The sequence below is a fragment of the Melospiza melodia genome, chromosome 11 (genome assembly GCF_035770615.1).
Source record: "Melospiza melodia melodia isolate bMelMel2 chromosome 11, bMelMel2.pri, whole genome shotgun sequence".
Lineage (NCBI taxonomy): Eukaryota > Metazoa > Chordata > Aves > Passeriformes > Passerellidae > Melospiza > Melospiza melodia.
In genome coordinates this window covers 17,709,796-17,723,411 of record NC_086204.1, presented here as the reverse complement: position 1 = coordinate 17,723,411, position 13,616 = coordinate 17,709,796, and the positions used below count along the sequence as shown (strand labels likewise).

The 13,616-nt window shown below is 41.0% G+C and overlaps 1 protein-coding gene across 8 annotated transcripts in view; it reads left to right on the top strand.

Annotated features, from left to right (window-relative positions):
• DNASE2B (deoxyribonuclease 2 beta) overlaps positions 1-13,616 on the top strand; it is a 44,845-nt gene that overhangs the window by 26,459 nt on the left and 4,770 nt on the right. For 3 of the 8 annotated variants that reach the window (XM_063165814.1, XM_063165807.1, XM_063165813.1), the window contains exons 5-10: positions 256-337; positions 1,328-1,489; positions 2,991-3,188; positions 3,756-5,745; positions 6,734-10,356; positions 10,851-13,249. In XM_063165814.1, the coding sequence (XP_063021884.1) occupies positions 256-337; positions 1,328-1,489; positions 2,991-3,188; positions 3,756-4,111 (798 nt within the window). In that variant the 3' untranslated portion in view covers positions 4,112-5,745; positions 6,734-10,356; positions 10,851-13,249. The remainder of the gene's footprint in view (positions 1-255; positions 338-1,327; positions 1,490-2,990; positions 3,189-3,755; positions 5,746-6,733; positions 10,357-10,850; positions 13,250-13,616) is intronic. The other 5 variants (XM_063165809.1, XM_063165806.1, XM_063165808.1 and 2 more) reach the window with 5 other exon arrangements.

Here is a 13,616-nt window from a genome sequence, read left to right as displayed (position 1 = left end):
CAACCCTTGGGAAAGGGCAACTGCAGTGATTGAGAGAGCTTCCACTTCATGTCAGCTGAGGTCTAATGCTGAGTCTTCAGGTTTATTGTACTGTAAGCTCTGTGCAGACTGTGTCAGCTGAACTGGGAGCAGGATTAGGCTCATGATGTTCACACAGAGGAATCCTGAATTCTTTCTTCTGTTCCCAGCAGATGTTTGCTTAAGTGCCTTTCTCTTACTGAATGTCATGTTTCAGAAATATGTGTTTCCCTGCAGAGGAACACCACTGCATATGCAATATACAACGATGAGATCCCTGAATCAGACTCCAAAGGATCACAATGTGGACACACCAAAGGTACAGGGAGAGTCCCAAACTACTATTTTCTTCTTTCTAAAGTTGCAGATAGCATCTGCTTGTCTGTCTGTTTGCCTATCTGCATATCTAAAATTCCTGCCTAAAGCAAAACTGAAGAGTGATTTGCATGATGTGTGTTTTTTGTATAGTTACCTACGCTGCAGCTTGTTTTGGTTTTGCTGTGCCTGTGCTGTGTGAAGGATCCTGGGGCTTATGGACTCTTTGTTTCAAGAGTTGAAACTAATACAAACCCTTTGAGCACCATCCTGTGCCTGATGGCAAAGCAGTACAAGATGTGAAGGGAAACATTCCCTCAACAGAAACCTCTGCAAACTCTCTGGGACAAGAAACTGCTGCCAAGATCATGGAAGCACTGTAGGATGTAGTTACAGAAAATCAAGACTTTAAATGAGTGTAAACTTCAGTGGAGTTTAAATGTTCCCCTGAGGAAGCAGATGGGGTTTGCCCAGCCTGAGGTGGAAATGAGCACATTTTGCAGGGCTGTATTTCCAGGCTGCAGCAATGGGCACAGCTCAGGAGCATGATTCCCCCTGGAGGGGAGGAGCATAGCCTGTCTCTCTCCTGCTTCCCCATGGGAGACATTTTGGTCTGGGAAAGAACCACAGTGTTGACAGAACCTGTTTCCTTTTGTCCAGTGAATATTTGAAGTGAAGAAAGATGAGTGATGGAGAGTGACCTTCTATTGTCAGAACTCTTGAAGGCAAAATTTGAGCAGAGGATGGGGGTGTGAAAGGATTTCATTCAAATAAAACATGATGACAGTTTGAGTTATGCAGGAAAGAATTGATGCAATTTTAATACAATATTAGTGTTTCCTATGGCCTAATAATCTACTCTAGAACAGCTTACTGTAGACATTAACACATTGAAATGTGGGATCTGCAGCAGCAAAACCAAAGTGGGGCACAGCTCTATCATCTCAGGGCTTTTTCCTCCTTTATTCATTTGCAGTAACTTTTATTTTGACAGGATTTCTGCTCTTGGATAAATCACAAGGCTTCTGGGTGATTCACAGTGTGCCCCTGTTCCCTCCCAGCCCTGAGGATGGTTATGGATATCCATCTACTGGGGAGTCCTTTGGACAGACAGCCATCTGTATAACCTTCAAATATGATCAGTTCACAGAAATAGGTACGAAAAGCTTCCCTAAGAAAGTCCCACCACACCTCTCTGAAAGCTTTCCTTGAGGTTTCCCCTCAAAAATTCCTTGTTCTTGAGTTTTTTTGTGACATTGGGAAAGCAAGTGGGGCCTGGAAAAAGCATTCTTGGCTTCAGTTGTGTTTATCCAGTGATTTCCTGTGTGAATGTGGGAAATTCACTCTTCTGCTCTGTTTTCATCTCCCTATGGGGACTATCAGGATAATAATAGTCACAAGTGCATATCAAGAGTAAACTCAGCCCATGCAAACAAATGCTTTGGAAATACAAAGTAGGATGATTAATCACTTTTAACAGTAATAGCTCAGTCAGCATCAGTCATCTGCACTTCTAAAAATGTAAGGCAACCACTGCTTGAGCTGGAGTAGTAGCCTTGACTCATCAGAAATGAAGTATGGAATAAATATCACCTAGAATTTTCCCAGGTATTTCTTTGCCACAAAAATTGCCAATACTAAATATATAAAAAACTCCATAACCCAACAAAATACAGCTGCAAGATTCAGAACTACCTGGCAGTGATAACTGGTACTGGAATCCTGAAAAGGGACTATTGAAAGACAGCACAAGAAGTCATGTTGGCATGTTCTTCAACTCTTTTCACACTGTTTTTCCCCTCTTCTCTCACTTACAAACCTCAAATCAAGTTAATGAACAGCACCTGCTGTGCAAATTGCCAGGCTGTCCACACCTCAGAGCTATCTAACCCAGGTTCCTGTTTGTGGAAACACATCTATGCATGTGTTTAGCAGAAGAGGACAAAAAATTAGATGCATATGCTAATGCTCATCCTCCCAGCTTCTGCTAATCTGTGGTTCAGGGATTTCCTGAGCCAGAAAGACTTGGAATGTTTCTGATGGACTGGTATTCCATGAACTCACCTAATGAGCCCATTTGTTCCCTAGCTGTTTATGCTATCCATGGCAAGGACTTCTACAACTGAGCACTGTTCAGAAAAGGAGATTTCTCCTGCAGATTCAATCCAGATGCTGAAAGTCAAGTTCTGTTCTCCCTAAAACCAAACTAGACCCTTTGGCAGCTCCTCTGTTTGCATTTGGCTTGGCAGCTGTAACTGGCTGGAGACTAGTCCTGTAAATACAGCCAGGTTTGGATTTACACATGATGTCTGAGGGCTCCTGACTGCAGAGAGGCTCCAAGATGGGCATGGGTGGAAGTGGCAGGGACCAAAACCACCAGTTAACAGCTCTGCTAGATATAATGGGCTCTAAGTGGAAAGCCTGAGTGTACTCTCCCAGCCAGTCTTTGTGCTGCAGGGCCAGTCAGAATACAAAGCAATACACAAATTCTTGGTTGCTAAAATAAGATACTTTGACACTTAACTCATCTAGGAGGTAGGCTGTGAAGATTAAGAAGGATTTAGGTTTTCTGTCCAAGACAGAACTTTCCTCTCTTGATTGCTTTTCTTTAACCCATTTTAATTCTGCATGTGTTCATTTTTGTGGGTTTTTCTCAGACCAACAGATGTTGAGTTATAATCCAGGAATCTACAGCTGTTCCATCCCTGACATCTTCCAAGCTGATCTCCCAAATCTCCAGAAACTCTGTGCAAAGTCCAGGCTGCCCTCGCCCCCCTTGTACCACCTCTCCAAGCTCCAGTCAGCTCAGGGGGAAACCTTTCTCCACTTTGCAAAGTCACACTTGTTCATAGATGGTAAGAGAACTTTTGCTCTCTATATTATACATTCTCAATCAATTAATTCTTAAAATATGAATTAATAAATTCTTTAAAAATTCATATTCTCTCTGAGGGAGAAAAAGGAAGTTCAGCTTCAGCAATAAATGTAACAGAGGGCAAGGTGTGCTGTCCTATCCTAATGTTCTCATAGCCTCACAAAGCAAAAAGCTGTCTGGTCCATCCTAAAATATTGAACAATCAGATTTTCAGGAAAATTATGTTCCATTATTCAACAGTAATAAAGAAGAAGAAATAGGGGGATTGAATCATTGAATCATCTGGGAGATTTTGTTATGAAGAGGACTTGCAATTTTTCTGTCTGTTCCCTTTTTTCGTGCTGTTTGTTTGTAACAGGTTTTCTAGAAGGAGAAAAAGTAGAAATGAACTTCTGAAAAGCTCAAAATAAGGGGAGGGGGCAAAATTCCCTCTGGCCAGCTTCATGCTTTACAATGCAACTAGCACAATTTAGATTATGCTTTTCAGTCTCTTCTTAAATGAAGGAACATGAAACACTGATTGCCCACACCCTGTGTTATTCCACAGATATCTATGTGGCCTGGATGGCTCAGGAACTGAAGACTGATTTGTTGGCTGAATCCTGGCAGCGTTCTGGCGAAAAGCTTTACTCAAATTGCTCTCTTGACTACCACGTCTACAACATAAACATAATAGGGATGCCTTTGAACTCCACCTTCCATTCCATTAATGATCATTCCAAATGGGCTGTTTCAAGGAAATACAAAGATCAGTGGACATGCATTGGGGACTTGAACCGTGCTGCCGAGCAAGCTTGGAGAAGTGGTGGGTTCATCTGTACCCAGAATGAACAGATCTACAAAGCCTTCAGGCATTTGATAATCCACTATGAAAGCTGCACTTCTGCTCCCAGAGAGCTCTAACAAACATTCCTCCCAACCAGCACAGCCCTTGTTACATGGGAAGTGTAGGAAATCTCTCTCTCTCTGAACTGTATTTTCACTCTGAAAAGCAGCTCTGTGAGTTCCCAGATGTGCTAGGCCATCCCCTTGTTAGCTGTAGGAGCAGGTGAAGGGCAGCTGCTTTCCTGTGCTGTGGGGCCCTCAGGGGGTGTGTGCTGGGCCCTGCTCTGCTCCCTGGCTCCTGTCACCACTCCCCATGGCATGGCATGGCAGGGACACTGCTGCACGGGGCTGCACCAAAGCACATCTGACGGGCATCCCTGGGCACCTTGGGAGTGGGGCTGGACCTGGGATGGGAGGGACAACAGGAAACTCTCCCTTGAACTGGGCTGGCAGCCCTGGCAGGTAGCCAGGGATAAGCACCCCCAGGTGCTTCAGAACTGCCCTGGATTTCTGGCACTGTTGAGATAAATCACAGCATTTCTGCTCAGCTTGGGCTGAATCTCTAAAAGAGCTGAGAAAATTAGATCCAGACAGGGCGATGAGTAGATCTGAGGACAGGAAGGCCTCATTTTTACATGATTCATTTTTAGAGAATTAATGAACTTTAAATCATCTTTAAATTATCTGTAACTAATAGCTTGGAAATGTTTCTAGCACTTCTATTAATGTACAGCAATTTTATAAACAAATAAACATGTTCAAAATATGAATAAGCAAAACAAGGCGTAACAATAGTCTGTTTACATTCTCCCTCTCCCATCTGTATAGTTATTTGCTTAAAATGTTTTATGGCTGCCAAAGGAAAAATGAAGATAATTAGGAAAAATTATAAAGAGAAGAATATATTTGAACAAAGATGTTATTTAATCTACATTTTCACATTACATCAAAGATGGCTGTAATTTTCAATATCTCTAGTCTCAGGCTTAGGAGCTGAAGTTTGCATGGTCTTGCTATAAAGACAAAGCTGATTTGCAAACTCCCAATACACTCTTGTGTTCAGATTTCAGAAGTGTATCTGTGTTTAATATGTTCCTAAATATATTTATATGTTTCTGTCTCTTTTTTTCCTGAATTGCTAATATAAACTCCAGTCTGAAGATCTGATCTGGCTGTCCCACTGATATTTCTGTTTTGCTGTGTTTGTAGTCCCCACTACTGATCCTCCACGGAAGTAGGTATGAAGAAATGCCCCACAACCACAAGAGGTTGCCAAAGATTTCTTTCCCTTTTCACCCTGAACAATCAGCCAAACAACGAAGTGTAAAAAGTGTCAAACTAATTAATTTCAGAAAACACTTGTGCATATTTCTTGAAGAGATAGAAATAATCTATGTGATGTGTAATGAAGGGAATTGTACAGGAATAAGTTTCATAATTAGCCACTCTGGATTGAAGGTAGCTCATAGCTTGAGTCTCATGGCTCAGTGAAAATAGTTTTGTTGCTTAGATATCCTGCAAAAGTTTTTTATTTTATTTTCCATGCATATGACCCAATAACATTAGATAAATAATTTGTTTGATAATGTTCTTTCTCTGATGCCTCTCAAACTGTTTTATATATTTACTTCTTGTTTTGCTAGCTGTGGTCAAGCAACACCTTTTGTGGCAGCGAAAATTGCCAGTGACACAGAACACTGCGCCGTGGCGTGGTAAGGCTTTGCTCAGATAAGCCAAGACAAAATTAATTTATCTTGCCTATCTTTTCATGGCAGACACTGACCTAACCTGCCTGTCTGAGCTCTTGTATCTTGCCCACAGCTTTGTGCAAGCACAACTTCAGTGTACAGGACTGGCAAGGAATCCTCTGCTGGAGACAGTGCTGGCAAGCTCACCATGTGTGTCAGGGAGCTCCTGGATCTGTGTAACAACCTGTATTTCCTGTAGTATTTTCAAATACTCAGCCACAGCACTTGGGTCACAGGGTTCAATAGCCAAGAGTCTCGGTCCCACTGGTTGTCACAGAAGTGTTGCCAGCCTTCTGCTCCCCAGGCCAGCAGTCACCAGTGCATCACTTGAAATAAGTGCTGATTGCTGTTCTTAATTACTTGGTCAATTAATAGCTGTCATAAAGTTTTACAGGACTGCTTAAACATTTGTCTTTCATTATACCTAAGACTGGTTGCCTCCATTTTAGCTATAACTGAGGAGGCAAAAAGAGCAGTGGGAAGATGCAGAGAAACAGCTGTACCATTCAGCCCTATGAGCACCTCAGCAGCCTGGCTGTGCACACACTCATTTCAGTGGTGTAGCAATAAAAAGGCTGCAGATCTGGTTCTCATTTTTTGACTGTAAACAGCTTTAATTCGGTTTTGCTTTCGTTGTGTAACTTCTGTATTTGCATATCTGTGTATTTCTGCTACATGTTATGAAACAGGGCCAGACTCCTTGTTTCCCTGAAGAGACTAATAGTCAACAAAATAAACAGTATAGATTTTTAAAGGGTTTGTAACTCTAAAAGTCTTAGGAATTTCTTCAAAAATGCAAGACCATAAGCCACTTACTCATCCTCACAGCATGCCCTATGTGAGATGTTTACTTTTTGCCTATTATATATATATATTAATAAGGTTTTTAAATTTAAAATATGCTGTTCTATTTTAAGATGCCAAACACTCAAGAAATATCTGCCTATTCCAGTGATTCTGTGCTGCCTCTGCTGCCCACTGCAACCCTTTTGACTGGACAGACTGGTTCCTGCCAAAGGGGACACATGGCATGGCCCCTCTGCAGTTTCAGGGAGATCTGCTCAGCAAAATTGACTCTGCAGAAGTGCCCAAACACTGGACCCTGGCTTGGAGAGAGAAGAAAGCTGCTGCCTGGTGTGGAAACCTGGAGTCTCTTCTCAGCATGCAGGTTTGGCTATTCTGACCCTTGGGCTCTGTTCTAGTTAGACTAAATAAGAACATTTATTATACATGAAAATTGTTTGCCGAGGGAGTAGGAGAGGCCAAAAGCAAACATTATTAATCCACTAAACATTACTGTACTGCAGCCAAGTTTGTAACAAACACAGCAGCAGGGGTGGTTGTTTGCTATAAATTGCCCTGCAATCATTTCCACAAGCTGAGGCTCAGTCCCAGCACGCCTGACACGCTGGCGGGGTGCAGGAAATGCAGACACAGCTTCCCCAGATCCAACCCCCCACCAGGGCATCTCCTGCCCTCCCCACAGCCAGAGCAAGGGCAGGACTCTGCCTCCCTGACACTGCTCAAAAAACCTGGCTGGCTCTTCTGTAAACCCCTGCATACCTGAGGATCCTTCCCCAATGCTGGTAATTGTGTGTCAGTAGGGCAGTGGTTTGAACAGTGCAGTTTTACACAAAGTTAATGCAAGACGTCAAAGGATTAGACATTGAAGAAAAGCTAAAAATAGAAAAAAAACTTGAAGGCTTAAAAATTTAAACTGTGTGAAGTTTAATTCCAGCTGAGCAATGACAATACTGGAAAACAGGCAGAGGCATGGCAGCCTGAGCCCACTTCACAGGACAGCCTTTGTGGTGGAATTGCTTCTGGTGTCTCCACAGCAACTGAACATACCCTGAGCTCTCATGATGGGAGTGATGAGCAATGTATTGGAGAATTTCTCAAGGACTCTGGGGCTCCATGCCAGCTGCCTGCCAGCAAGTCAAAGGAAGCTTTGGGAGCAATTTCTCTGAGCTGGGAACCTTCTTCAAGGCATGCTAATGCAGCCTGGTGCTTTGTCTTGTCATAGGGGTCTGCAGGCGTACTTCTGACTAATGAAATGCTCAATAACATCATTGTGAGAAATTTTTTTAATGTATCAAAGCATCCTTGGCATTATTAGCATAGCCACATAATTACCCACAGAGAAACTTACACCCATATGTTAACGCCCATAAATTATTGTGCAGATTTCTTTTATACCTTTATTTTCAGTTTCTGAGAAGGATACATCACTGGGTACTTAATATAGTCATTGCTTCAGAAGATGTAAGCTGCCCATGCCTGCAGTAAAATGTTCAGGAGGCAGAGTGGTGCTGGCAGCGTCATCTGAAAGCTCAGGAAGCCAAAGCCTAACTCTGCTCAGGGAGTGATGCAAGAATATGATGCACCTCTTTAATTTCACAAGAGGTTTCTTAAAAAGACAGGAATTAAAAAATGAGAATGGAGAGGAAGAAATTTGTGTCAGGCTGAGAAAAAATTCTGTTAGTGTCAGAAAAAACCCTTTGTAGCAGGGAAAAAATTCTTCATAGTAAAAGGCAGAGAGCCTGATCTGAAATTCCAAGCTAGGATAGCAATATCAATGTATTATAGATATCCTGACACCCTGAGTTGCTAGCCATATGTGTCACATATCTGACACTTTTTTATTTAGACTGAAGATACCAGATTATAGATCTAACCTTCTAAATTTTCACATAATCCTCACAAATTTGGCATGAATGCTGTAAAAGAAGTGGTATTTGAACCAAGCAATCAGTTGTAGTATTTTCAGATCTTGAATTCAGACAACAAAAAATTTTTAATGCAGACCCATTGCATGCTTATCTTCATGGTCTTTAAATGATTTATCCCAGTATTGAGAGTATGCTATTCTATGTAAATACGATATATGTTCATTTTACTAAAACTGTTAACTACAAAACATTAGGATTGAAAAATATATCTTGCTTTTTATAAAGAGCTGTGTTACACTTTTACTCAAGTTATTTTAGTAAGTCCTTTCGATTTTATTTTTTTCCATTTGTGTTTGCTTGACATTTCTACACAAGCTATCTGCTGACTATTCTGGTTCTCTGTAAGAGGGATAAAAGTAAGGAACATTCTTCCCCTCCTTTGATCACTTTGCAGCCTGGGAACTGCAAACTGATGTTCAAATATTCAAAGCTTACAGAAGCAGAGCATAGTATTTAATGTTGCATGCTGGAGTGCTGGCAATTGCCACAAGTGGTTCACTGTAGTACAGTAGTTTCCAGCATTGCCTCATTTATTAATCATAGAAATGTTGCATGCAAATTAGCCAGAGAGTTGTGCATCATAATACAGTAATGAAAAAATCTGTCTTCACATGTATTAATGCCCACAAATTTAGCACATTATAGCACTGCATGGTTTCTCCATTATATTCCAAAACGTGCCAAAAGCACTAAAAGCTGTGTCACTGAGTGTTTTCTTCTTGTTGCTTGCTGACTTTCTAAAGAGTGAGAGAATTTAGCTCCAGGGCACTTTTGTGTCTGCCATTTTCCAGGGTTCTTTTTTGGGTTAATGTTCTGTCAGCCAAATATCAATATTTCTCTTGCTGTAACGCAGTTTAAAAATGTATTTTTTAACATGGTAAGCACCACTGTCCCCCACTTCAGCACAATTTCAGAACTCTTCCCTGCTCTGAAAGCTGCTCCATTTCACATCCTGACCTTGTTATTCCTAGGCACTGTGCAAGGAAAATCTCATATTTTAATCTCTTGCTTTCTAACTACTCCAACTATTTTTTTAGGAAGGTCAAGGTGAGAATGAAGGAACTGAAATTTTTGTGCAGAACATTTTGCAAAGAAAGAAACACTTCCCAGCAGATAGGGACAATTTGTGCAGTTGTATTCCCAGCTGCTCACCAACCTGCCAAAAGATGGGAATAGACAGAGAAATGGCAGCAAAAATTGTTTGCAGGACAAAGGAAGAAGAGAGAACAAAACAACTGGAGGCAAGCAAGAAAGGGGAAGCAAGGGAAGAGCAGAAGGAACATTATAATGGTCAACACCAAGGCAGTTAGAGACCTTGTGTGTTGGGACAGAGAAACTTTTGGAGTTAGCTGTGCAAAAATCCAGTTAACAGGATGTTTCATTTGCTATGGTAGTTACCTAACACTTAAGCGTTTTACAGATTCATTCTCCACAGGCTGCATCACAGAGATAAAAGCAAAAGGCATAAACTGAAGTGACTTAGCCAAGTGGTAAAAAACCACAGTGCAAACCAACACCCGAGAAAGTCATTACCTCTCTGTTTCCAAACCTGCAAGAGGTGGGGTAAGGTAAAGTCAAATGCATTAAACAGGTAAAAGTAGGAGGGAGAAATTTGTAAGCTAGGCTAACCTGTTTGAACCATACATATTTGAACAACATGCTAAACCATTTTTTTAAAAGAAGGAAGCTACTATTAAGGTATAAAGCCAATGTACAAATACAATAAAAACAAGAGATGCAAAATGTTCACAAGAGTAACTGCAGATCATTTCATTACAGCTGGTGACACTAATGTGAGCTGCATTCATTCTTGCAGCATTGAGAGTACCACAGGCAAAAAGAGGTAAATACAAATACAAAAGAAAGTAAAAAGAATATACATAGGGAGTAGCAAAATGATGCCTTTAAGACTTTGCTCCTGGGATCAGTATTATTATGGGTATTTTGTACAATATATGACCTTTTATTGTCAGGTTAAAAATCAAGCTTTGTTTAGAAACCTCCCCCAGTTTTATGTTTTTTCATTTTCATCTCTGATCCTACTTTGCTCTCCTACACTAAACAAACCACCACTGGTCTACCATAGTAGTTTCTTACTGCACTGAGTCAAAATCAGCAATCATTCCTGGGTATTACTTACTGTCACTTGGCTCATGGTGGCTGTTTTGTCACCTCCTGGTCTCGGATCCCACAGAGGAATAATGGCAGCATAGAAGCTGAAGCTCTATAAAAAGTGTCAGCTTAATATCAGAGGAGGAGCTAGGCATAAGGGGTTGGCTTCACAAATGTAAATATTTCATAATTTATTTAGCAACGTGGCTTTGCTTTTTCCCCCAGGCAAAAACTTTAATAAAGGAATAGGTCTACTGCAACAAAGGAAACAACAGCAAGAAACAGAGACAAGGACACATCCTAGCCCCATTAATATCAGCAGGAATTTGCCTTCATCTTCAGTGGGAACAGAACTTCAAAGACATGGGAATCACCCATACAACCTGAAGGGTAAAATCTGAACCTTCCATACTCTCTGACACAAGCTGTGTTTGAGGGTGGTGGGGTAGCCCTGACACCATGAAAATGTCCCCAGCAGGAGTTGCATGACCTTGGCCTGGCTGTGACCTTGTCCCTGGCACTGGCATGTGGTGTTGTTAGGACAGACCTCAGAGAGCTCATTCCTCGACAGAAGAACCTCCCTGAAGCCCATGAGCTGGGCACAGGTGAAGCTCCTCTCTCTTTGCTCATGGCTGTACTTTCAGTGTCCAAATCAGGATGAAGTGATATCCCCACCTTTATTGGTACATTTTTTATGTCTCAGTAGCTTAAGATATTCTTTCAAAGCCTGTCTCTGGCAGAATGAAAGCTGTATCTCCTCAGTCGTGATTTGTGTTGTTTGAACTGAGGAAGACGAGTGGTGTGGACATAAAGAATAGTTTCTTCTCCAGGAAGATTTAAGATCTCCCCTGAAGACTAAGAACATATTTAAGTGCACATGGCCTGCTAAATGCTGGGAATGAGGGAAAGCCAGGATGAAGGAACTCCTTCCTGGGCATCTCTGCAGGTCTTGTTTTGGTACTCACACCATACAGCAAGTAAAAATTCAAAGAACAGATGTACTAACAACAGAATTAGTTTTCCTGTCCTTCCTTTAGATGACTCCTAGTGCTTCTTCCATTCCTGGGAATTCATAATATGACATGGTATCAAGTTGCTGGATGAAAATACATATAATGTACAACCTGGGGAGGTTGCTACACTCTTGATAAGTTTATTTGCTCCTCATAGTCATATTTTAGCTCTGTGAGAAAAAGTCCCCCTCTGTGCTTAATTATTTACTGGTCATCAAAGTCTGACTATATAGACTCTTTCAAATAACCCAGATTCCAAAGAACAGTAGGAAAATGTTCCATGGGAGTGTGTACCCTAACTAAGGCCCCTCCATCAATTTCTAATTATATTTCATGTTTTGTATGGTGTCTGCACCCCCAGACCACTGCAGCCATGTCAGGAAAGCAATGGCAAGCACTTTCAGAAAAGCCCCTTTAAAAGAGATGTGTTTAGCACGTTTGCTTGTCTGTGTTCTATACAGCAGTGATTTTGTGTTTCTGAGTGTAAAGAGTTCTGTGGACAACCTTTATTAAAGCCACAAATATGACTACAAAATACAAGTTTATGCATGTTTTCCATACATTAAATTTCTTAAGGAATCTGAAGCCTCTCCTGCAAAACTATAAGAACATTTCAAAACCTGTGCTCTTTACAAGTCAGACCCATATTATATGTCAAAATATACAGCTGGGGTTTTTTGAAAGAGCAAGCACTCCTCAGGATCCTGCAGGTACAGAGAACTTGGGATTTCAATACTTTTTTATAATAAAATGTAATATTTGTTTAATGCTAAATTCCTCTGGGTTTCAGTGCCCTTATTGTTCACTACCAGCACATGTATAATCAGCCTAAGAAAGGAGGAGCAGAGCATGTGGTTTGGCTGCTTTGAGAATCATAGAACAATGCTATTTGAGTCTGTGGGTTTAGCTTGGTAGTCCATCTGAAATGACTCTCAGTGAGACAGATAGTACAGGAAACATGAAATATTGTATTTCAGATAAGAAACTCATCTGTATTTCATGGTCCCTGTCTCCTCTGGGAATATGAGGCCAGGGCTTTGTGGGATCGAGTGACACCCCTGAACTGACCACTGCTGAGCGCAGCTGGTCTGATTGGCTTAGTTAGAGCAGTGTGGTAAAGGCAAAGTGACACTGAGCAGCTTTGTGGCCCTTACCACTTCTACCATAAGCAAGGTGTCTTTCCTAAGCAGGGGAAGTTGCAAGGGCCCACAGCATTTGAAGTCCAGTTTAATTTAAATGTAGTACTGCATAAAGTAATAGGATGAACAGAATAAAAATTAGAAGGGCCAAACTCCTAACAAATTTATGAGTGTGCTGAACAAATTAATACATATTTGTGCAAAGTAGCCAGGAGAAGAAAAATATGTTTCCTCTAAAAGGATGTAGGTGTGGCTACTGCAGTGTACCAAGGAGATTAAAAAAAAAATCCTGTTGTTGTGTTGTGTTTGAAGTATTAATTAGAGTCTGGCGTCAGGTTTGAATGATAACTATTACTTTCTTCACACAGATTTTCTAAGCTTGAGAGACCAGTTTTCAAAAGCTCTCTAGCAAAGCTATTATCTTACCAGCATTACTTTGTCAGAAGAATCTGTGAAAGGTTCATCACTGAGGGTGAGTCTGGTTTTTTCAGTATCTTCTCAGGAATTGCCTTCAAAAATGAAAGTCAGCTTTTCTGACAGTAATCTTTCATAATTACAGATGAAAATTACACAGTTGGCAAATTCTCAATAGCCTTAGAAATTGGACCTAATATATTCAAAGGCACAAGCCTTTAAAGTATTTCACACATAGACAGTTAGCCAATATTCTCAATTAGAATACATGCTTTTGTTCTTAAAGAAAACCACCCCTGCTATTTATTTCACTGCTGATACAGGTTTGTATCTGTTAGTGCTTTGAATTTCCTGATTTGGATACTCCCAGAAGGAGTACTTCTATATAGCACCCTGTCCCAGATAGCTTAATACAGAAAAGGGTT